This window comes from Ranitomeya imitator, chromosome 2, assembly GCF_032444005.1.
Source record: "Ranitomeya imitator isolate aRanImi1 chromosome 2, aRanImi1.pri, whole genome shotgun sequence".
NCBI classification, from domain to species: Eukaryota; Metazoa; Chordata; class Amphibia; order Anura; family Dendrobatidae; genus Ranitomeya; species Ranitomeya imitator.
The window spans coordinates 270,359,080-270,383,023 of NC_091283.1; the positions used below are offsets into that span (position 1 = coordinate 270,359,080).

The 23,944-nt window shown below is 49.2% G+C and overlaps 1 protein-coding gene across 1 annotated transcript; it reads left to right on the forward strand.

Moving 5' to 3' along the window:
• The first annotated feature begins 651 nt into the window (after positions 1-651).
• APOH (apolipoprotein H) lies at positions 652-19,619 on the forward strand. Its single transcript, XM_069755612.1, has 8 exons — positions 652-742; positions 3,430-3,606; positions 6,714-6,810; positions 18,140-18,216; positions 18,320-18,508; positions 18,601-18,780; positions 18,855-19,052; positions 19,423-19,619. Exons 1-8 carry the CDS (start codon positions 679-681, stop codon positions 19,494-19,496), a joined length of 1,056 nt encoding a protein of 351 aa, XP_069611713.1. The 5' UTR covers positions 652-678; the 3' UTR covers positions 19,497-19,619.
• Positions 19,620-23,944: the final 4,325 nt, after the last annotated feature.

A 23,944-nucleotide genomic window follows, 5' to 3' on the forward strand; every position in this document is an offset into this window, starting at 1 on the left:
GCGGTGGTAGGTGAGGAGCTGTCATGTAACCAGGCAGGTTGTCAGCGGTGGTAGGTGAGGAGCTGTCATGTATCCAGGCAGGTTGTCAGCGGTGGTAGGTGAGGAGCTGTCATGTAACCAGGCAGGTTGTCAGCGGTGGTAGGTGAGGAGCTGTCATGTAACCAGGCAGGTTGTCAGCGGTGGTAGGTGAGGAGCTGTCATGTAACCAGGCAGGTTGTCAGCGGTGGTAGGTGAGGAGCTGTCATGTATCCAGGCAGGTTGTCAGCGGTGGTAGGTGAGGAGCTGTCATGTAACCAGGCAGGTTGTCAGCGGTGGTAGGTGAGGAGCTGTCATGTAACCAGGCAGGTTGTCAGCGGTGGTAGGTGAGGAGCTGTCATGTATCCAGGCAGGTTGTCAGCGGTGGTAGGTGAGGAGCTGTCATGTATCCAGGCAGGTTGTCAGCGGTGGTAGGTGAGGAGCTGTCATGTATCCAGGCAGGTTGTCAGCGGTGGTAGGTGAGGAGCTGTCATGTATCCAGGCAGGTTGTCAGCGGTGGTAGGTGAGGAGCTGTCATGTCTGGTCACGGCGCGCTGACTTCTCTGACCGTCCGGTCACCGGGTTAATGATTACAATGACCTCTCCTATAAGGGCCGGTCCGGGGGCCGTTCTCCTGACATCTGAAAGTCAGCTTTTCGCACCATGTCGCAGCTTCTTCTCGCCATTACTGCTCTTTGTCTCATCGGTTTCTCCATAGCAGGAAAAGGTTCGTCATGGGCTGAATGTGCGGAGAGACGCCATGTCCGACCGTCCACTGTGTGCATAGGGGGCTACAGGCGAGTAATGTGTGTGACCGCGGACGGGGGTCCGAACATGGAGGGAGAGGACTAACAGTGCAAGACCCCCGACCAGTAATGTCCCCAAAGAACCGAGCGGTCACAGGACCATGGTGATACTGACTGCTGAGCTGTGTATCTAATCCTCTCCTGTGTGATACTGACTGCTCAGCTGTGTATCTAATCCTCTCCTGTGTGATACTGACTGCTGAGCCGTGTATCTAATCCTCTCCTGTGTGATACTGACTGCTGAGCCGTGTATCTAATCCTCTCCTGTGTGATACTGACTGCTGAGCCGTGTATCTAATCCTATCCTGTGTGATACTGACTGCTGAGCCGTGTATCTAATCCTATCCTGTGTGATACTGACTGCTGGGCCGTGTATCTAATCCTCTCCTGTGTGATACTGACTGCTGATCCGTGTATCTAATCCTCTCCTGTGTGATACTGACTGCTGAGCCGTGTATCTAATCCTGTCCTGTGTGATACTGACTGCTGAGCCGTGTATCTAATCCTGTCCTGTGTGATACTGACTGCTGAGCCGTGTATCTAATCCTGTCCTGTGTGATACTGACTGCTGAGCCGTGCATCTAATCCTCTCCTGTGTGATACTGACTGCTGAGCCATGTATCTAATCCTCTCCTGTGTGATACTGACTGCTGAGCTGTGTATCTAATCCTCTCCTGTGTGATACTGACTGCTGAGCCGTGTATCTAATCCTATCCTGTGTGATACTGACTGCTGAGCCGTGTATCTAATCCTATCCTGTGTGATACTGACTGCTGGGCCGTGTATCTAATCCTCTCCTGTGTGATACTGACTGCTGATCCGTGTATCTAATCCTCTCCTGTGTGATACTGACTGCTGAGCCGTGTATCTAATCCTGTCCTGTGTGATACTGACTGCTGAGCCGTGTATCTAATCCTATCCTGTGTGATACTGACTGCTGAGCCGTGTATCTAATCCTATCCTGTGTGATACTGACTGCTGAGCCGTGTATCTAATCCTATCCTGTGTGATACTGACTGCTGAGCCGTGTATCTAATCCTATCCTGTGTGATACTGACTGCTGAGCCGTGTATCTAATCCTATCCTGTGTGATACTGACTGCTGGGCCGTGTATCTAATCCTCTCCTGTGTGATACTGACTGCTGATCCGTGTATCTAATCCTCTCCTGTGTGATACTGACTGCTGAGCTGTGTATCTAATCCTGTCCTGTGTGATACTGACTGCTGAGCCGTGTATCTAATCCTGTCCTGTGTGATACTGACTGCTGAGCCGTGTATCTAATCCTATCCTGTGTGATACTGACTGCTGAGCCGTGTATCTAATCCTATCCTGTGTGATACTGACTGCTGAGCTGTGTATCTAATCCTATCCTGTGTGATACTGACTGCTGAGCCGTGTATCTAATCCTATCCTGTGTGATACTGACTGCTGAGCCGTGTATCTAATCCTATCCTGTGTGATACTGACTGCTGGGCCGTGTATCTAATCCTCTCCTGTGTGATACTGACTGCTGATCCGTGTATCTAATCCTCTCCTGTGTGATACTGACTGCTGAGCCGTGTATCTAATCCTGTCCTGTGTGATACTGACTGCTGAGCCGTGTATCTAATCCTGTCCTGTGTGATACTGACTGCTGAGCCGTGTATCTAATCCTATCCTGTGTGATACTGACTGCTGAGTCGTGTATCTAATCCTCTCCTGTGTGATACTGACTGCTGATCCGTGTATCTAATCCTCTCCTGTGTGATACTGACTGCTGAGCCGTGTATCTAATCCTATCCTGTGTGATACTGACTGCTGAGCCGTGTATCTAATCCTCTCCTGTGTGATACTGACTGCTGAGCCGTGTATCTAATCCTATCCTGTGTGATACTGACTTCTGAGCCGTGTATCTAATCCTATCCTGTGTGATACTGACTGCTGAGCCATGCATCTGATCCTCTCCTGTGTGATACTGACTGCTGAGCCGTGTATCTAATCCTATCTTGTGTGATGCTGACTGCTAAGCCGTGTATCTAATCCTCTCCTGTGTGATACTGTCTGCTGAGCCGTGTATCTAATCCTCTCCTGTGTGATACTGTCTGCTGATCCGTGTATCTAATCCTCTCCTGTGTGATACTGACTGCTGAGCCGTGTATCTAATCCTCTCCTGTGTGATACTGACTGCTGAGCCGTGTATCTAATCCTATCCTGTGTGATACTGACTGCTGAGCTGTGTATCTAATCCTATCCTGTGTGATACTGACTGCTGAGCCATGTATCTAATCCTCTCCTGTGTGATACTGACTGCTAAGCCGTGTATCTAATCCTATCCTGTGTGATACTGACTGCTGAGCCGTGTATCTAATCCTATCCTGTGTGATACTGACTGCTGAGCCGTGTATCTAATCCTCTCCTGTGTGATACTGTCTGCTAAGCCATGTATCTAATTTTCTCCTGTGTCATACCGTGTACTGAGCCGTGTATCTAATCGTATCCTGTGTGATACTGACTGCTGAGCCGTGTATCTAATCCTCTCCTGTGTGATACCGTGTACTGAGCCGTGCATCTAATCCTCTCTTGTGTGATACCGTGTACTGAGCCGTGTATCTCATACTCTCCCCTCAGTCTGCTCCCGGCCCCCGCAGCTGGTGAATGCTTTCTTCCGCCCGGGTCGGGTGGTCTATGACCCTCTGGATGTCGTCACTTACTTCTGTGTCCCAGGATTTGTGAAGGATTCTGGGAATGATCGGGCCGTGTGCCAGATGCAGGGACACTGGGAGCACGCGAGGCTGCGGTGTAAGAGTAAGTACGGGGCCAAACATTTACATACAGACCACGGCCCGGACATGGTGCCTCTCATGATTTACATACAGGCCACACCCCTGATATGGTGCCACCCATCATTTACATACTTAACACCCTCTGCTCTTGGCCCTCCCCCTCATTTACACATATTGCACCCCTTGCTCCTGGCCCTCCCCCTCTTTTACAGACATTATACCCACTGCTCCTGGCCCTCCCCCTCATTTACACACATTACACACCCTGTTCCTGGCCGTCCCCCTCATTTACAGACATTACACCCCCTGCTCTGCTCCTGGTCCTTCCCCTCATTTACACACCTTACACCCTTTGCTCCTGGCCCTCCCCCTCATTTACACACCTTACACCCCCTGCTCCTGGCCCTCCCCCTCATTTACACACATTACATAGTAACATAGTAACATAGTTAGTAAGGCCGAAAAAAGACATTTGTCCATCCAGTTCAGCCTATATTCCATCATAATAAATCCCCAGATCTACGTCCTTCTACAGAACCTAATAATTGTATGATACAATATTGTTCTGCTCCAGGAAGACATCCAGGCCTCTCTTGAACCCCTCGACTGAGTTCGCCATCACCACCTCCTCAGGCAAGCAATTCCAGATTCTCACTGCCCTAACAGTAAAGAATCCTCTTCTATGTTGGTGGAAAAACCTTCTCTCCTCCAGACGCAAAGAATGCCCCCTTGTACCCGTCACCTTCCTTGGTATAAACAGATCCTCAGCGAGATATTTGTATTGTCCCCTTATATACTTATACATGGTTATTAGATTGCCCCTCAGTCGTCTTTTTTCTAGACTAAATAATCCTAATTTCGCTAATCTATCTGGGTATTGTAGTTCTCCCATCCCCTTTATTAATTTTGTTGCCCTCCTTTGTACTCTCTCTAGTTCCATTATATCCTTCCTGAGCACCGGTGCCCAAAACTGGACACAGTACTCCATGTGCGGTCTAACTAGGGATTTGTACAGAGGCAGTATAATGCTCTCATCATGTGTATCCAGACCTCTTTTAATGCACCCCATGATCCTGTTTGCCTTGGCAGCTGCTGCCTGGCACTAGCTGCTCCAGGTAAGTTTATCATTAACTAGGATCCCCAAGTCCTTCTCCCTGTCAGATTTACCCAGTGGTTTCCCATTCAGTGTGTAATGGTGACATTGATTCCTTCTTCCCATGTGTATAACCTTACATTTATCATTGTTAAACCTCATCTGCCACCTTTCAGCCCAAGTTTCCAACTTATCCAGATCCATCTGTAGCAGAATACTATCTTCTCTTGTATTAACTGCTTTACATAGTTTTGTATCATCTGCAAATATCGATATTTTACTGTGTAAACTTTCTACCAGATCATTAATGAATATGTTGAAGAGAACAGGTCCCAATACTGACCCTTGCGGTACCCCACTGGTCACAGCGACCCAGTTAGAGACTATACCATTTATAACCACCCTCTGCTTTCTATCACTAAGCCAGTTACTAACCCATTTACACACAATTTCCCCCAGACCAAGCATTCTCATTTTGTGTACCAACCTCTTGTGCGGCTCCTGGCCCTCCCCCTCATTTACACACATTACACGCCCTGTTCCTGGCCGTCCCCCTCATTTACAGACATTACACCCCCTGCTCTGCTCCTGGCCCTTCCCCTCATTTACACACCTTACACCCTTTGCTCCTGGCCCTCCCCCTCATTTACACACCTTACACCCCCTGCTCCTGGCCCTCCCCCTCATTTACACACATTACACCCCCTGCTCCTGGCCCTCCCCCTCATTTACACACATTACACGCCCTGCTCCTGGCCCTCCCCCTCATTTACACACATTACACCCCCTGCTCTGCTCCTGGCCCTTCCCCTCATTTACACACCTTACACCCTTTGCTTCTGGCCCTTCCCCTCATTTACACACCTTACACCCCCTGCTCTTGGCCCTCCCCCTCATTTACACACATTACACCCCCTGCTCCTGGCCCTCCCCCTCATTTACACACATTACACGCCCTGTTCCTGGCCGTCCCCCTCATTTACAGACATTACACCCCCTGCTCTGCTCCTGGCCCTTCCCCTCATTTACACACCTTACACCCTTTGCTCGTGGCCCTCCCCCTCATTTACACACCTTACACCCCCTGCTCCTGGCCCTCCCCCTCATTTACACACATTACACCCCCTGCTCCTGGCCCTCCCCCTCATTTACACACATTACACGCCCTGCTCCTGGCCCTCCCCCTCATTTACACACATTACACCCCCTGCTCTGCTCCTGGCCCTTCCCCTCATTTACACACCTTACACCCTTTGCTTCTGGCCCTTCCCCTCATTTACACACCTTACACCCCCTGCTCCTGGCCCTCCCCCTCATTTACACACATTACACCCCCTGTTCCTGGCCCTCCCCCTCATTTACACACATTACACCCCCTGCTCCTGGCCCTCTCCCTCATTTACACAAATTACACCGCCTGCTCCTGGCCCTCCCCCTCATTTACACACATTACACCCCCTGCTCCTGGCCCTCCCCCTCATTTACACACATTACACCCCCTGCTCCTGGCCCTCCCCCTCATTTACACACATTACACCCCCTGCTCCTGGCCCTCCCCCTCATTTACACACATTACACCTCCTGCTCCTGGCCCTCCCCCTCATTTACACACATTACACCCCCTGCTCCTGGCCCTCCCCCTCATTTACACACATTACACCCCCTGCTCCTGGCCCTCCCCCTCATTTACACACATTACACCCTCTGCTCCTGGCCCTCCCCCTCATTTACACACATTACACCCCCTGCTCCTGGCCCTCCCCCTCATTTACACACATTACACCCCCTGCTCCTGGCCCTCCCCCTCATTTACACACATTACACCCCCTGCTCCTGGCCCTCCCCCTCATTTACACACATTCCACCCCCTGCTCCTGGCCCTCCCCCTCATTTACACACATTACACCCCCTGCTCCTGGCCCTCCCCCTCATTTACACACATTACACCCCCTGCTCCTGGCCCTCCCCCTCATTTACACACATTGCACCCCCTGCTCCTGGCCCTCCCCCTTTTTGACCCTGTGTTCCCCTTCCAGGACAGCAGTGCGCCGTCCCCATAGCCCCGCAGGATGGCAGCGTGCATTTTACGGAGGTGACTTATCAGAGTGTCGCCCACTTTTCGTGTGATGAAGGGTAAGAGGACGGAGCGGGATAGAGAGCGTCCGCCGCATTGCATTGTAGGAGCCTCAGTCTCATCAATAATCAGTGTCAGATCAATGAGGAGAATAGCATCCACAGGAGGCGATAGTGCCCCCCCGACCTATGATTACCAGCACAGTATATAGGAGCCCACCACAGTGCACAAGCTTCTCATAAAATTAGAATATCATCAAAAAGTTAATTTGTTTCAGTTCTTCAATTCAAAAAGTGAAACTCCTATATTATATAGAGTCATTACACACAGAGTGATCGATTTCACGTCTTTATGTTGATGATTATGGCTTACAGCCAATGAAAACCCAAAAGTTGTTATCTCGGTAAATTACAATAATTAACAATAAACAACTGTAAAGGCTCCTAAGCGTTTATAAAGGTCCCTTAGTCTGTTTCAGTAGCTCCACAATCATGGGGAAGACTACTGACCTGACAGATGTCCAGAAGACGTCACTGACACACTCCACAAGGAAAGTAAATTTTGCCTTTCATTTGGAAATGAAGGTCCCAGAGTCTGGAGGAAGAGTGGAGAGGCCACAATCCAAGCTGCTGGAGGTCTAGTGTGAAGTCTCCACAATCAGTGATGGTTTGGGGAGCCATGTCATCTGCTGGTGTAGGTCCACTGTGTTTTATCAAGACCAAAGTCAGCACAGCCGTCTACCAGGACGTTTTAGAGCACTTCATGCTTCCCTCTGCCGACAAGCTTTATGGAGATGGGAATATCATTCTCCAGCAGGACTTGTCCCTGTCCACACTGCCAAAAGTACCAATACCTGGTGTAAAAACAACAGTATCACTGGGCTTGATTGGCAGCAAACTCGCCTGACCTTAACCCCATAGAGAATCTATGGATATTGTCAAGAGGAAGATGAGAGACACCAGACCCAACAATGCAGACGAGCTGAAGGCTGCTATCAAAGTAACCTGGGCTTCCATAACCCCTCAGCAGCGCCACAGACTGATCGCCTCAATGCCACGACGCATTGATGCAGTAATTGATGCAAAAGGAGCCGCGACCAAGTACGGAGTGCATTTACTGAACACACATTTCAGCAGGACAACATTTCAGATGTTAAAATCATTTTTTTTTCATGCTGGTGTTATAAAGTATTCTAATTTACTGAGATAATGACTTTGGGGTTATCATTGGCTGTAAGCCATAATCATCAACATTAACAGAAATAAACACGTGAAATAGATCACTCTGTAATGACTCTATAGAATCTAAGAGTGTCACTTTTTGTATTGAAGAACTGAAATAAATTCACTTTTTGATATTATAATTTTGCGAGATGCACCTGTATAGGAGCCCACCACAGTATATAGGAGCCAGTACATTATATACAATAGAACTCCACCACAGTATATAGGAGCCAGTACAGTATATACAATAGAACACCACCACAGTATAGAGGAGCCCACCACAATATGTAGGAGCCACTACAGTATATAGAACTCCACCACAGTATATAGGAGCCAGTACATTATATACAATAGAACTCCACAGTATGTAGGAGCCAGTACATTATATACAATAGAACTCCACCACAGTATATAGGAGCCAGTACATTATATACAATAGAACTCCACCACAGTATGTAGGAGCCAGTACATTATATACAATAGAACTCCACCACAGTATGTAGGAGCCCACCATGGTATATAGAAGCCACCACACTATATACAATAGAACTCCACCACAGTATATAGGAGCCAGTACATTATATACAGTAGAACTCCACCACAGTATAGAGGAGCCCACTACAGTATATAGGAGCCCACCACAATATGTAGGAGCCCACCACAATATGTAGGAGCCAGTACATTATATACAATAGAACTCCACCACAGTATGTAGGAGCCCACCACGGTATATAGGAGCCAGTACATTATATACAATAGAACCCCATCTGTTATGATGCGGTGGTCTAGGAGCAACATGGAACGAGCTCTGAAGGAAGTGGTAACTGTACTGACCGCAGTCCCTAAGCTCAACACAACACTAGAAGCAGCCGTGGAATGCTCCTAACTCTCTCTAGGCACCTCGTCACAGCCTAAGAGCTAACTACCCCTAAAGACAGAAGCAGGAAAACTATCTTGCCTCAGAGAAAATCCCCAAAGGATAGATTAGCCCCCCACAAATAATGACTGTGAGTGGAGAGGGAAAAGACATACACAGAATGAAACCAGGATGAGCGCAGGAGGCCAGTCTAGCTTGATAGATAGGACAGGATGGAATACTGTGCGGTCAGTATAAAACACTACAAAAATCCACGCAGAGTTTACTAAAAATCTCCACACCTGACTAAAGGTGTGGAGGGTAAATCTGCTTCCCAAAGCTTCCAGCAAGACAGAATTAATTCATACTGATAAGCTGGACAAACATAGAAAGCACTGAACGGATAAGTCCACAATCTGTGAACAGAACAGAGCAAGTAAGAACTTAGCTTTGCTGAACTGGTCAGGATAACAGGGAAATCCAAAGAGATGTGAATCCAACCAAAAAACATTTACAAGTGGCACTAGCTGAAGGAACAGCCAGACCTAAATAGCAGAGCAGAAGAGAAGATAAGTGGAGGCAGCTGATGACAGCTAACTCCAAGGAGCAGTCATACCACTTGAAACCACAAGAGGGAGCCCAAGAGCAGAACTCACAAAAGTGCCACTTACAACCAACGGAGGGAGTCCAAGAGCGGAATTCACAACACCCATCACAGTATATAGGAGCTAGAGCAGCATATAGGAGCCCCCACACAGTATATAGGAGCCCACCACGGTATATATAAGCCAGAAAAGCATATAGTAGCCCACCACAGTATATAAGAGCCGGTACAGTATATAGAACCCCACCACGGTATATATTAGCCCGCCACAGTATATAGAAGCCAGTACATTATATAGAATAGAACCCCATCACATGATATAGGAGCCCACCACAGTATGTAGGAGCCCACCACAGTATATAGGAGCCAGTACATTATATACAATAGAACCCCATCACATGATATAGGAGCCCACCACAGTATATAGGAGCCCACCACAGTATATATAGTAGAACTCCACCACAGTATATAGGAGCCCACCACAGTATATATAAGACAGAAAGGTATATAGGAGCCCACAGTATGAGAGCCGGTACAGTATATAGAACCCCACCACGGTATATATTAGCCCACCACAGTATATAGGAGCCCATTACAGTATATATAAGCCAGAAAAGTATATAGTAACCCACCACAGTATATAAGAGCTGGTACAGTATATAGAACCCCACCACGGTATATAGGAGCCCACCACAGTATATACAGTAGAACTCTACCATAGTATTGTCATGATCTGCTTAGTTTGTGGGATTTGGTAGTTCAGAGGTTAATCTGGACGGCCTCAGTCTGGGAGGCTTCTTCTTCCTCACTGTGGGGGTCATTCCTCATGGCTTATACTCTGACCCTTGGCCGAGTGTGTGTGACCCTGTTGTGCCTGTGCTTTGTGCCTTTGCTCCTTTATGCTTGTCTGGTTCTGATCTGGTTCTGTCCCCATTTAGAGTTCTGCCTGTCCCTCCTGTACTGCGCTGCTATCTCCGTGTGTGACTCCTTGCCTATGTTCTGACTATTCTCTGCTCGCCCCTCCTATACCTGTCCATGTATGACCCCAGCTTGTCCGACCCGAGTTCCCCTCTCCTCTACTCCTGGGTCCTGTAGCATCCTGCACTCATCTCCAGCAGCAGGACACTAAGCCCCGCCCCCTGTGGTCACATGATCGCAGGTCCTTCTGCTTTCTGCCATCCTCAGCACGCTGCTCAGGTCCCGTCTGCCTAAGCTTTCCCCGTGGCATCTGACCCCGGGCTCTCCCGCAGTGTGGGCAAGTCACCCTCCTCAGCCGTGGCAGTTCGCCGGTGCAGACAGGATCCTGATAAATATATAGGAGCCAGAACAGCATATAGGACCCCACCACGGTATATAGGAGCCAGAACAACATATAGGACCCCCATAGTATATAGAATCTCACGACAGTATATAGGAAACATAACATCATATAGGAGCCTACCACAGTATATAGGAGCCAGAACAACATATAGGACCCCCCACAGTATATAGAATCTCACCACAGTATATAGGAAACAGAACAGCATATAGGACCCCACCACAGTATATAGGAGCCAGAAAAGTATATAGGAGCCCACCACAGTATATAGGAGCCAGTACAGCATATAGGACCCCACCACAGTATATAGGAGCCAGAAAAGTATATAGGAGCCCACCACAGTATATAGGAGCCAGTACAGCATATAGGACCCCACCACAGTATATAGGAACCAGAACAACATATAGGACCCCCCACAGTATATAGAATCTCACCACAGTATATAGAAAACAGAACAACATATAGGACCCTGCCACAGTATATAGGAGCCAGAAAATATGTAGGAGCCCACCACAGTGTATAGGTGCCAGACAGAGGCGTAGCTAGGGTTTCAACTTAGGGGGGGCGAAACATCTGAGTGGGCCCCTAACCAGCTAACCCTGATTACAGCTATGGTTGCGCACTCTAATTGTGAATATTGTGGAACCTCAGAATATGACCGCGCTGTTATTGAAAATAAATCTATATACAAAAATGAACATTGACATTACCGCCATATTGTGACAATATGCAACTTTGACGGTCACAATACTCTGAGTGCCCCTATAACAATGATGCATAAGTGCCCACTTAACATTTAATAATGTCCCCTAAGTTCCCCCATGTACTGCTCCATTATACACAGTATGTTGAGCTTAAAGCTTCCATATACACAGTATAAGGCCCCCACAGCTCCCCTATACACAGTATGATGATTCTATAACTCCCCGATACACCGTATGATGTTCCCACTGCTCCCCTTTACACAGTATGATCCCACTGCTCCCCTATACATAGTATGAGCCCAATGCTCCCTTATACACAGTATAATGCTGACAGAACTCCACTATAGAAAGTATAATGCCCCCCAGAGCTCCCCTATATAGTGTAATGGGCCAACAGCTCCCATATGCACAATATGCCTTCACAGTTCCCTATACATAGTATGATGTCCCCCACAGTTCCCTATACACAGTATAATGGGCCCACAGCTTCCTTATACACAGTATAATGATGGGCCAGCAGCTCCCTTATACACAGTATGATGGGCCAGCAACTCCCATATACACAGTATGATGTGTGCACAGCTCCCTTATACACAGTATGATGGGCTCACAACTCCCTTATACACAGTATGATGGGCCCGCAGCTCCCTTATACACAGTATGATGGACTCACAGCTCCCTTATACACAGTATGATGGACCCGCAGCTCCTGTATACACAGTATGATGGGCCCGCAGCTCCCGTATACACAGTATGATGGGCCCGCAGCTCCCTTATACACAGTGTGATGGTCCCGCAGCTCCCTTATACACAGTATGATGGACCCGCAGCTCCTGTATACACAGTATGATGGGCCCGCAGCTCCCGTATACACAGTATGATGGGCCCGCAGCTCCCTTATACACAGTGTGATGGTCCCGCAGCTCCCATATACACAGTATGATGGGCCCACAGCTCCCTTATACACAGTATGATGGGCCCGCAGCTTCCTTATACACAGTATGATGGACTCACATCTCCCTTATACACAGTATGATGGGCCCGCAGCTTCCTTATACACAGTATGATGGGCCCACAGCTCCCTTATACACAGTGTGATGGGCCCGCAGCTCAAATATACACAGTATGATGGGCCCACAGCCCGCAGCTTCCTTATACACAGTATGATGGGCTCACAGCCAGCAGCTTCCTTATACACAGTATGATGGGCCCACAGCTGCCTTATACACAGTGTGATGGGCCCGCAGCTCCCGTATACACAGTATGATGAGCCTGCAGCTCCCGTATACATAGTGTAATGGACCCACAGCTCCCGTATACACAGTGTGATGGGCCCGCAGCTCCCGTATACACAGTATGATGGGCCCGCAGCTCCCGTATACACAGTATGATGGGCCCGCAGCTCCCTTATACACAGTGTGATGGATTCACAGCCTCCTGTCATGATTTGGATGTCCCGGTCATTTACTCATCCTCCAGCGTATTCACTATTTTTTGTGGCACTGCTGCAATGCCGCTGCTCAAACTTGTGAGCACAGCTTCTGACTGGCCAGAAGTTAGAAGTTATGTCACAAGCGCTCAATGTAAGACTATGAGGCTATGTGCACTAGTTGCGGATTTGTGTGCGGAATTACCATGGATTTCCTGTGTTTTTTGTGCAGATTTCACCCGCGTTTTACCACCTGCGGATTCCTATACAGTAGCAGGTGTAAAACGCTACGGAATCTACACAAAGAATTTACATGCTGCGGAAAATACAACGCAGCGTTTCCACGCTGTATTTTCCGCACCATGTGCACTGCGGATTTGGTTTTCCATAGGTTTACATGGCACTGTAAACCAGACGGAAAACTGCTGCGAATCCTCAGCGGCCAATCCGCAACGTGTGCACATAACCTGAGCGTGAGAAAGGGGCCAGAACGAGGCTCCCATAGACTCACACTGATTAGTGACCTCTGCGCTGCTCCATGAAACACTGGAGCCGCGGACAGGCCACAAACTGCAGGAGACGGAGCCGAGCGGAGACAAAACCAGATGAAAAACGCCAGAAGGAGAGTATCAGACAGAGGGCAGGGGACTTGGATTTTCAGCACCGCTCCAGCAATGAAATAAAATAATGCTGGAGTGGTGCTGTAAATGTGATGCAGCTCTTGGTTACTGTATGCGGGCTCCTTATACTAATACTCATAAAAGACCCAGGTGGTACGTATCAAACCCCCCCCCCCCCCCCCATCTCCAGCCTCCCCAGACAGCAAATATTACATGTGATGGAGTACATATAATATCATAACAAAACATTATAATATTCAGCCCCCAGTGCCCTGTCCCCCCTCCCCCACTTCAGCCCCAATACCCCCATCATCTCACATCCACCCCTCAGTGCCCTGTCCCACCTCACCCACCTTCTGCCCTCACAACCCCCAAATGGTCTCACATTCTCCCCCCCAGTGCCCTGACTCCCCTCCCCCACAATACCCCCATGGTCTCACAATCACCCCCCAGTACCCTGTCCCCCTCACTCACTTTCAGCCCCCACAATACCCCAACGGTCTCACAGTGACATACCTGAATTTAATAAATCTAATAAGTTCCATCCCCACTTAGGCTACGTTCACATTAGCGTTTTGCGTGTTTGCGTCGGGCGACGCAGCAGCGACGCATGTGTCATGTGCCCCTATATTTAACATGGAGGACACATGGACATGCTGCGTTGTGCGACACATGCGTTTTTTTTGCCGCAAGCGTCGGGCGCAGAAAACGCAACAAGTTGCATTTTTCTTGCGTCCAAATTTCAGCAAAAAACGACGCATGCGTCGCAAAACGCAGCGTTTTTGCGTGCGTTTTGGTGCGTTTTTATTTGCGTTGTGCGTTGCGTCGCCGACGCAGCGGCGCACAACGCAAATGTGAACGTAGCCTTACTGAGAAAGTTTGCACTGCAGGCAGGACCAGGAAGTGAGTGAAATGAAAGGTGGGCACTAGGACCCAGCGTGCACAGAGTGAAGAAACTGCAGCCAGGAAAAGCTTCAGGATCAGGTCAGACACTGACAGGCGAAACCATTCACTGCAGCCGGCCACTGTGCTAGCAGCGTGCAGACATCAGAAGGGAGCAGACATTATACTGCTCTGCTCCTATGCGGTGTTCTGCCTCCTCACAGAAGTGGCCCTGCCCTGGCTCTCAGTGGGCCCCTTCATGTGACAGGGCCCGGGGCGATGGCCCCCTCTGCCCCCCCAGTAGCTACGCTACTGGTGCCAGAACATCAAATAGGAGCCCACCACAGTATATAGGAGCCAGAAAAGTATATAGGACACCCACCGCAGTATATAGGAGCCAAAACAGCATACAGGAGCCCACCACAGTATATATAAGCCAGAAACATATAGGAGCCCACCACAGTATATAGGAGCCAGTACAGCATATTGGAGCCCACCACAGTATACAGGAGCCAGAACAACATAGGACCCCGCCACAGTATATAGGAGCCAGAACAACATAGGACCCCGCCACAGTATATAGGAGCCAGAACAACATAGGACCCCGCCACAGTATATAGGAGCCAGAAAAGTATATAGGACCCCACCACAGTATATAGGAGCCAGTACAGCATATAGGAGCCCACCACGGTATATATACGCCAGAAAACTATATAGGAGCCAGCATATAGGAGCCCACCACAGTATATAGGAAGCAGTACAGCATATAGGAGCCCACCACAGTATATATAAGCCAGAACAACATATAGGAGCCCACCACAGTATACAGGAGCCAGAACAACATAGGACCCCGCCACAGTATATAGGAGCCAGAAAAGTATATAGAGTCCACCACAGTATATAGGAGCCCACACACTATATAGGAGCCAAAACAGCATATAGATGCCCACCACAGCATATAGGAGCCCACCACAGTATATAGGAGCCAAAACAGCATATAGGAGCCCACCACAATATACAGGAGCCAGAACAACATAGGACCCCGCCACAGGATATAGGAGCCCACCACAGTATATACAAGCCAGAAAAGTATATAGGAGCTAGTACAGCATATAGGAGCCCACCACAGTATATAGGAGCCAGAACAACATATAGGAGCCCACCACAGTATATAGGAGCCAGAACAACATGTAGGAGCCAATCACAGTATACAGGAGCCAGAACAACATGTAGGAGCCCACCACAGTATACAGGAGCCAGAACAACATATAGGAGCCCACCACAGTATACAGGAGCCAGAACAACATAGGACCCCGCCACAGTATATAGTAGCCAGAAAAGTATATAGAGTCCACCACAGTATATAGGAGCCCACACACTATATTGGAGCCAAAACAGCATATAGATGCCCACCACAGTATATAGGAACCAGAACAGCATATAGGAGCCCACCACAATATATAAGAGCCAGAAAAGTATGTAGGAGTCGACCACAGTATATAGGAGCCAAAACAGCATATAGGAGACCACCACAATATATTGCAGCCAGAAAAGTATATAGGAGCCCATCACAGTATATAGGAGCCATAAAAGTATATAGGAGTCCACCAGAGTATATAGGAGCCAGAACAGTATATAGGAGCCCACCACAATATATAGGAGCCCACCACGGTTTATAGAAGCCCAACAGAGTATATAGGAGCCAGAACAACATGGGACCCCGCCGCAGTATATAGGAGCCAGAGAAGTATATAGGACCCCACCACAGTATATAGGAGCCAGTACAGCATATAGGAGCCCACCACAGTATATAGGACCCCACCACAGTATATAGGAGCCAGTACAGCATATAGGAGCCCACCACAGTATATATACGCCAGAAGAGTATATAGGAGCCAGCACAGCATATCGGAGCACACCACAGTATATAGGAGCCAGAAAAGTATATAGGAGCTCACCACAGTATATAGGAGCCAGAAAAGTATATAGGAGCCAGAAAAGTATATAGGAGCCCACCACAGTGCATTGGAGCCAAAACAGCATATAGGTGCCCACCACAGTATATAGAATCTCACCACAGTATATAGGAACCAGAACAGCATATAGGAGCCCACCACAGTATATAGGTATATAGGACCCCACCACGGTATATAGAAGCCCACCGCAGTATATAGGAGCCCACCACAGTATATAGGAGCCAGTACAGTATATAGCAGCCCCCGACAGTATATAGGAATGGAGCCCGTATGTTGAATATCCATCAATCTTTCCCTCAACTCTGAAGAATATACTCAATGGATCGTCCTATATGCAAACTGTCCAGTGGCATCAAATTCCGGGTGCTCGGCCCCTCCAGGAATCTGTTGTGAGGGGTTGACACACTCAGCTACTTTCCCAGGTAGACAGAGGAACCGTTCTGGTAGAAGATCACCTGCTGGTGTATTGTGGACAGGGTGTAGCGAAATAAACAGAGCCTTGCTGGCATAATGGTAAAACAAATAAAACACAGTCCATAAGAGTCCATTTCCTACAGGGTCCACCTGCAGTTATCCTGCACAGTCCTGAGCTCCTCCTGGAGCTGTGTGGGAGTTCCTCCTCTCCCAAGACGCAACACCCTCTGACTCTCAGGTCCAGGTATTTAACACCCATGTGATGGTCACACCTCCACCCACCCTCTCTGTGAAGGTCCACTAAAACCAGCCCATAACATAACTTAACCCTCTCAGTACATAGCGTTCTGGAGGCAAAAACATTCTGGTTCTACATCACTGACCACAGTATGCGCAGTGAGACATATCTTCCTTCATACACTGTGCCAGTGACCCTGTCACATATGTATAACATTCATAATGGATGTCAGATGTCACCTCCCCCTCCCGATGTCAGAGAGGAAGTGAGGGGCTTACTGAGTATTAACATATTCAATGAAGAGCTGCAGGAGAGTCCGGAAGAGACAGAGGAATCTGGAGGGAGAAGAATAGAGGAGTCTGGAGGGAGGAGAGGACAGAGGAGTCAGGAGGGAGGAGAAGGATAGAAGAATCTGGAGGGAGGAGAATAGAGTCAGGAGGGAGGAGAACAGAGGAGTCTGGAGGAGAACAGAGGAGTTTGGAGGAGGACAGAGGAGTCTGGATGGAGGAGGATGAGGAGTCTGGAGGGAGTATGATGGATGAATCTGGAGGGAGGAGGATGGAGGGAGAATAAATGTTATCAGAGTGATAATTTTTGCCCAGCAGTCTTTATAATGTAGACAATACTTTAGTGTTTTGGGGAAAAATTAGTTGGTAAAAACTAAATTGTATAGAAAATAAGAGAACAGATAACGACGTAAAAAACAACCGCTTCTTCCCTGCTGTATACCGTCCTCCACTCGTGACCACTGCAGGCAATCTCTGGCCTGGATGGTCCTGTGTCTGTCATGTCAGAGTAATCCCCCATCGCCCACTGCAGGGAGGTAACCGAGACCTGCGGGGGAGGCAGAGCATCCGCTCCGGGAGTTTCTCTGGTCCTTTGTGACCAGCAGCAGCGGTGCGGCCGGTCCTGCCCCCCGCAGTCATTCCTGGCGGTTCACAGATCATCCATTCCCTGGATGATGGGCGTTGGTTTCAGCCATTACATGGCCGCGCGGCTTTTCGTTCTTCTGGATGCTCCACGTACAGTATGGAGACAGTGAGATCCACCGCTATACAAGAAGCAGAAAACAACTCCGTCATCTCTGTTACATTGTAACAAACCCTCAGCTGTGTCTCTTCCAGGCATCGATTACATGGCGTAAAAGAAAGCGAGTGTTTGGCGAGCGGAGCCTGGAGCGGCCCCTTCCCAGTCTGTGAAAGTAAGTCCGAATGGTAGATTAGGGGTCCTTAGAAATACCGGGGTACAGGGGGGCGCTCGGCCGTCTCGGCAGCACTGAGACTGTACATTGTTTCCCCTTTAAGATGTGACGTGCCCTTATCCCGTGATCCCGAGATTGGGGCGACTGGACTTTTTTCAGCCCCGGGAAGGCAACGTCTCCATCTACCGGGACATGGTGCGCTACACCTGCGACCTCAGCTACGCCCTGATCGGCAATGAGATGGCCACGTGCCGCGCCAACGGCACCTGGAGCCATGTTCCTGAATGCCGGAGTAAGATCGGCCGGGTGACCACCACAATGGCGCGCGGCTCCCGGGGGGCTCGTCGCCCAATTCCCAGATATCATTCTGACTTCTCCTTGTAGATGTGAAGTGTCAGCGCCCGGCGGAGATCCCCAACGGGTACATGAGCTTCGCCCCTTACCGCAAGTACAACTACAAGGAAGAGGTCATGTACGGGTGTAACCTGCCGTACGCCCTGGTCGGTCCCCGCTCCTCCTACTGCGACAAAGATGGAGATTGGACCCCGAAGCCGCGCTGTCAGGGTAAGATCCGCCGTAGCTCTATGGCACCGCCGTCACCACACAGCACTCACTTTACGGTGCCACCATGATTACAGCTCCGTGCCACGTGCCCACGCCAAAGGCCAACGTCCTGCACAACGGGCGGAAGACGCGCGTGGACGAGATCTCCCGGCAGCAGATCCAACATGGAGACGTTATCACTTATTACTGCAAAAACAAGACGGAGAAGTGCGCCTACAGCGTGCCGAGTCGGTGCCACGATGGCATCTTCACCGTACCCACCTGCTACAAAAGTAAGTGCCCCCTGTTCTCCTCCTGTGCTGATAACCAACATGGCCGCATAAAGCTCTCACCGGCTGTTGTCCGGTTCTGGCGGTGGACATTCTGCTCCCGGGCAAGGGGGGCACCCACTTTTGGGAAGAGTGTAAAGCGACGACACTGCGGTTTAATTAATTATGAATGGAGATGACAACAACCCCCATCCTCCTGCATCCGGCAGTCTCCGCACGGATAATGGATGCCATCAGTACATCGCCATTTTCGGCCATCTCACCGCACGGATAATGGACCCCATCACTACATTGCTGTCCGCGTTCATCTTGCCACACGGATAATTTTCTCGCTTCATCTCAGACTTCACTTTTCTGTTTTCTTTTCCTCCAGAACCCGGACTCCTCAACTTACTCTCTAGTGACCCCTCAACGATGACTCCATGCCCGCAGGAGCGCAGAGTATAGTGAGATGGCGGACCGCTACCGAGCGGAGTAATAAAAGCGTAAAGCAAAGACTCCAGATTAAAAACTGATCCAATGACATCACAGAAAAAATGAGTAACATAGGAAATAAATATGTTATGGAAATTGTTGATAGGAAAATTATTACTTAGTGCACAATCCCCCAGTAGACCGAAAGTGCGTAAGTCCCTCCTGAATCCTCTGGTAGACCGAAAGTGCGTAAGTCCCTCCAGAGTCCTCCGGTAGACCGAAAGTGCGTAAGTCCCTCCAGAATCCTCCGGGAGACCTAAAGTGCGTAAGTCCCTCCAGAGTCCTCCGGTAGACTGAAAGTGCGTAAGTCCCTCCTGAATCCTCTGGTAGACCGAAAGTGCGTAAGTCCCTCCAGAGTCCTCCGGTAGACCGAAAGTGCGTAAGTCCCTCCAGAATCCTCCGGGAGACCTAAAGTGCGTAAGTCCCTCCAGAGTCGTCCGGTAGACTGAAAGTGCGTAAATCCCTCCAGAGTCGTCCGGTAGACTGAAAGTGCGTAAGTCCCTCCAGAGTCCTCCGGTAGACCGAAAGTGCGTAAGTCCCTCCTGAATCCTCTGGTAGACCGAAAGTGCATAAGTCCCTCCTGAATCCTCTGGTAGACCGAAAGTGCGTAAGTCCCTCCAGAGTCCTCCAGTAGACCGAAAGTGCGTAAGTCCCTCCAGAATCCTCTGGGAGACCTAAGGTGCGTAAGTCCCTCCTGAATCCTCTAGTAGACCAAAAGTGCGTAAGTCCCTCCACAATCCTCCGTTAGACCGAAAGTAAGTCCCTCCAGAATCCTCCGTTAGACCGAAAGTGCGTAAGTCCCTCCTGAATCCTCCAGTAGACCGAAAGTGCGTAAGTCCCTCCAGAATCCTCCTGTAGACCAAAACTGCGTAAGTCCCTCCAGAATCCTCCTGTAGACCAAAAGTGCGTAAGTCCCTCCAGAATCCTCCAGTACACCGAAAGTGTGTCACGTTACTGGCGATACAGGACTGAAGGTCAGTGGCCGAAGCAGATGTATACAAGTGACCAGACTGTGGAAAGACCTCGGGAGATGGCAGTGGCAGTTCAATATATCCGCAGATGCAGGGACCAGCCCGAGCCAGGGCCGGACTGGCTCACACACATGCACAAGTCCGTATGAGCAGCAGGAGTTCAGGGTAGTAGCAGCAGAATATCAATAAGAAGCAGAAAGATGCCAGCAAGACACCTTCCAACCAGGAGCTCAGAGATTGCTTCACTCAGTTAAGGTATCGTCACACTCAGCGATGCTGCAGCGATATAGACAACGAGCCGATCGCTGGAGCGTCGCTGTTTAGGTCGCTGTAGAGACGTCAAACACAGCAACTCCAGAACGATGCAGGAGCGATCCAGTGACGTAACGGCGACTCAATTCTCGTTCTCGCTGGTTGTTAGCTCCATGTCAAACAGCCGGAGTGTACCGATCCGACACACATCTAAGGGCCCTATGCTCGTTGCTGGCGTAGTTGCTTTTGATGTCAAACATGACGATACACGCCGACCTGGCGACGAAATAAAGTTCTGGACTTCTAGCTCCGACCAGCAATGGCACAGCGGCATCCAGATCGCTGCTGCGTGTCAAACACAACGAGATCGCTATCCAGGACGCTGCAACGTCACAGATTGTTGTTGTTCTCTTTGCTGAGTGTGACGGTACCTTTAGACTGAGCACACAAAATACTCAGCAACAGGAAGCTGCACAGGGCCAGGTATATATAGCAGGTCCAATCAAGCGCAATCAGGGCGGGGACAAATCAGCAGGGCAGGTTTTGATCTCTATCCCAGTCGAAGTTCATATGGTTTAAGGCAGAAGTCACGCAAGTTCCAAATAGCTCATCAAGCAAAGGAACAGACTAGCAAACAAAGAGTCGCAGGTTCAAATCCTAACAAAGTGCGTAAGTCCCTCCAAAATCCTCCAGTAGACCAAAAGTGTGTAAGTCCCTCCTGAATCCTCTAGTAGACCGAAAGTACGTAAGTCCCTCCACAATCATCCAGTAGACCAAAAGTGCGTAAGTCCCTCCTGAATCCTCTAGTAGACCGAAAGTGCATAAGTCCCTCCTGAATCCTCTAGTAGACCGAAAGTGCGTAAGTCTGTTGTGAATTCGGCTTTTGGGTTCCCTCCAGTGGTTGAAGGTGGTAATGCAGTTGTCCCTGAGTTGCAGTCCTGGTCAGGTGTTTCTGCTGATTGCAGTTCTGACTGGGGTATTTAGGTGTGCAGGATTCATTAGTCCTTGCCAGTTGTCCATGGTTCTGGGAGGTTTTGGATCTTTGTCTGGTTCCTCCTGCCTTGCTGCCAATTCAGCAAAGATAAGTGTCTGGTTTTTGGTTCTGTGGCACACATGCAGTGTGCTTATATTCTGTGCTATTCATTTGTTTTCTCTTGTCCAGCTTAGTCTGTGTCAGTGTTTTCTCAGTCTTGTTGGATTCTCTGGAGTTGCAGATATACGCTCCACATCTTTAGTTAGATGGTGGAGTTTTTTGTATTTTCTGCTGTGGATATTTTTGGAAGGATTTTAATACTGACCGCTTAGTATTCTGTCCTATCCTTTCCTATTTTAGCTAGAGTGGCCTCTTTTGCTAAATCCTGTTTCCTGCCTGCGTGTGTCTTTTCCTCTACTACTCACAGTCAATATTTGTGGGGGTCTGCCTATCCTTTGGGGTTCTGCTCTGAGGCAAGGTAGAATTCCTATTTCCATCTATAGGGGTATTTAGTCCTCCGGCTGTGTCGAGGTGTCTAGGATTTGTTAGGCACACCCCACGGCTACTTCTAGCTGCGGTGTTAAGTTCAGGATTTGCGGTCAGTATAGTTTACACCAACTCCAGAGAAAGTTCCATGCGGCTACAAGGTCACCGGATCATAACATAAGTCCCTCCAGAATCCTCCAGTAGACCAAAAGTGCATAAGTCCCTCCAGAATCCTCCAGTAGACCAAAAGTGCGTAAGTGCCTCCTGAATCCTCTAGTAGACCAAAAGTGCGTAAGTCCCTCCTGAATTCTCTAGTAGACCAAAAGTGCGTAAGTCCCTCCAGAATCCTCTGGGAGACAAAAAGTGCGCAAGTCCCTCCACAATCCTCCGTTAGACCGAAAGTGCGTAAGTCCCTCCTGAATCCTCCAGTAGACCGAAAGTGCGTAAGTCCCTCCAGAATCCTCCTGTAGACCAAAACTGCGTAAGTCCCTCCAGAATCCTCCTGTAGACCAAAAGTGCTTAAGTCCCTCCAGATTCCCCCAGTAGATCAAAAGTGCGTAAGTCCCTCCAGAATCCTCCAGTATACCGAAAGTGTGTAAGTCCCTCCAAAATCCTCCAGTAGACTAAAAGTGCGTAAGTCCCTCCTGAATCCTCTAGTAGACCGAAAGTGCGTACGTCCCTCCTGAATCCTCTAGTACACTGAAAGTATGTAAGTCCCTCCAGAATCCTCCAGTAGACCAAATATGCGTAAGTCCCTCCTGAATCCTCTAGTAGACCAAAAGTGCGTAAGTCCCTCCAGAATCCCCCAGTAGATTGAAAGTGCGTAAGTCCCTCCAGAATCCTCCAGTAGACCAAAAGTGCGTAAGGTCCTCCTGAATCCTCTAGTAGACCGAAAGTGCGTAAGTCCCTCCACAATCCTCCGTTAGACCAAAAGTCAGTCCCTCCACAATCCTCCGTTAGACTGAAAGTAAGTCCCTCCTGAATCCTCCAGTAGACCGAAAGTGCGTAAGTCCCTCCAGAATCCTCCTGTAGACCAAAAGTGCGTAAGTCCCTCCAGAATCCTCCAGTAGACCAAAATGCGTAAGTCCCTCCAGAATCCTCCGGGAGACCGAAAGTGCATAAGTCCCTCCTGAATCCTCTGCGAGACCAAAAGTGCATACGTCCCTCCACAATCCTCCGTTAGACCGAAAGTAAGTCCCTCCAGTATCCTCCTGTAGACCAAAAGTGCGTAAGTCTCTCCTGAATCCTCTAGTAGACCGAAAGTGCATAAGTCCCTCCAGAATCCTCCAGTAGACCAAAATGCGTAAGTCCCTCCAGAATCCTCCGGGAGACCGAAAGTGCATAAGTCCCTCCTGAATCCTCTGCGAGACCAAAAGTGCGTAAGTCCCTCCACAATCCTCTGTTAGACCGAAAGTAAGTCCCTCCAGAATCCTCCTGTAGACCAAAACTGCGTAAGTCCCTCCAGAATCCTCCTGTAGACCAAAAGGGCTTAAGTCCCTCCAGAATCCTCCAGTACACCGAAAGTGCGTAAGTCCCTCCAAAATCCTCCAGTAGACCAAAAGTGCGTAAGTCTCTCCTGAATCCTCTAGTAGACCGAAAGTGCGTAAGTCCCTCCAGAATCCTCCAGTAGACCGAAAGTGCGTAAGTCCCTCCAGAATCCTCTGGGAGACCAAAATGCGTAAGTCCCTCCAGAATCCTCCGGGAGACCAAAAGTGCGTTAAGTTCCTCCTGAATCCTCT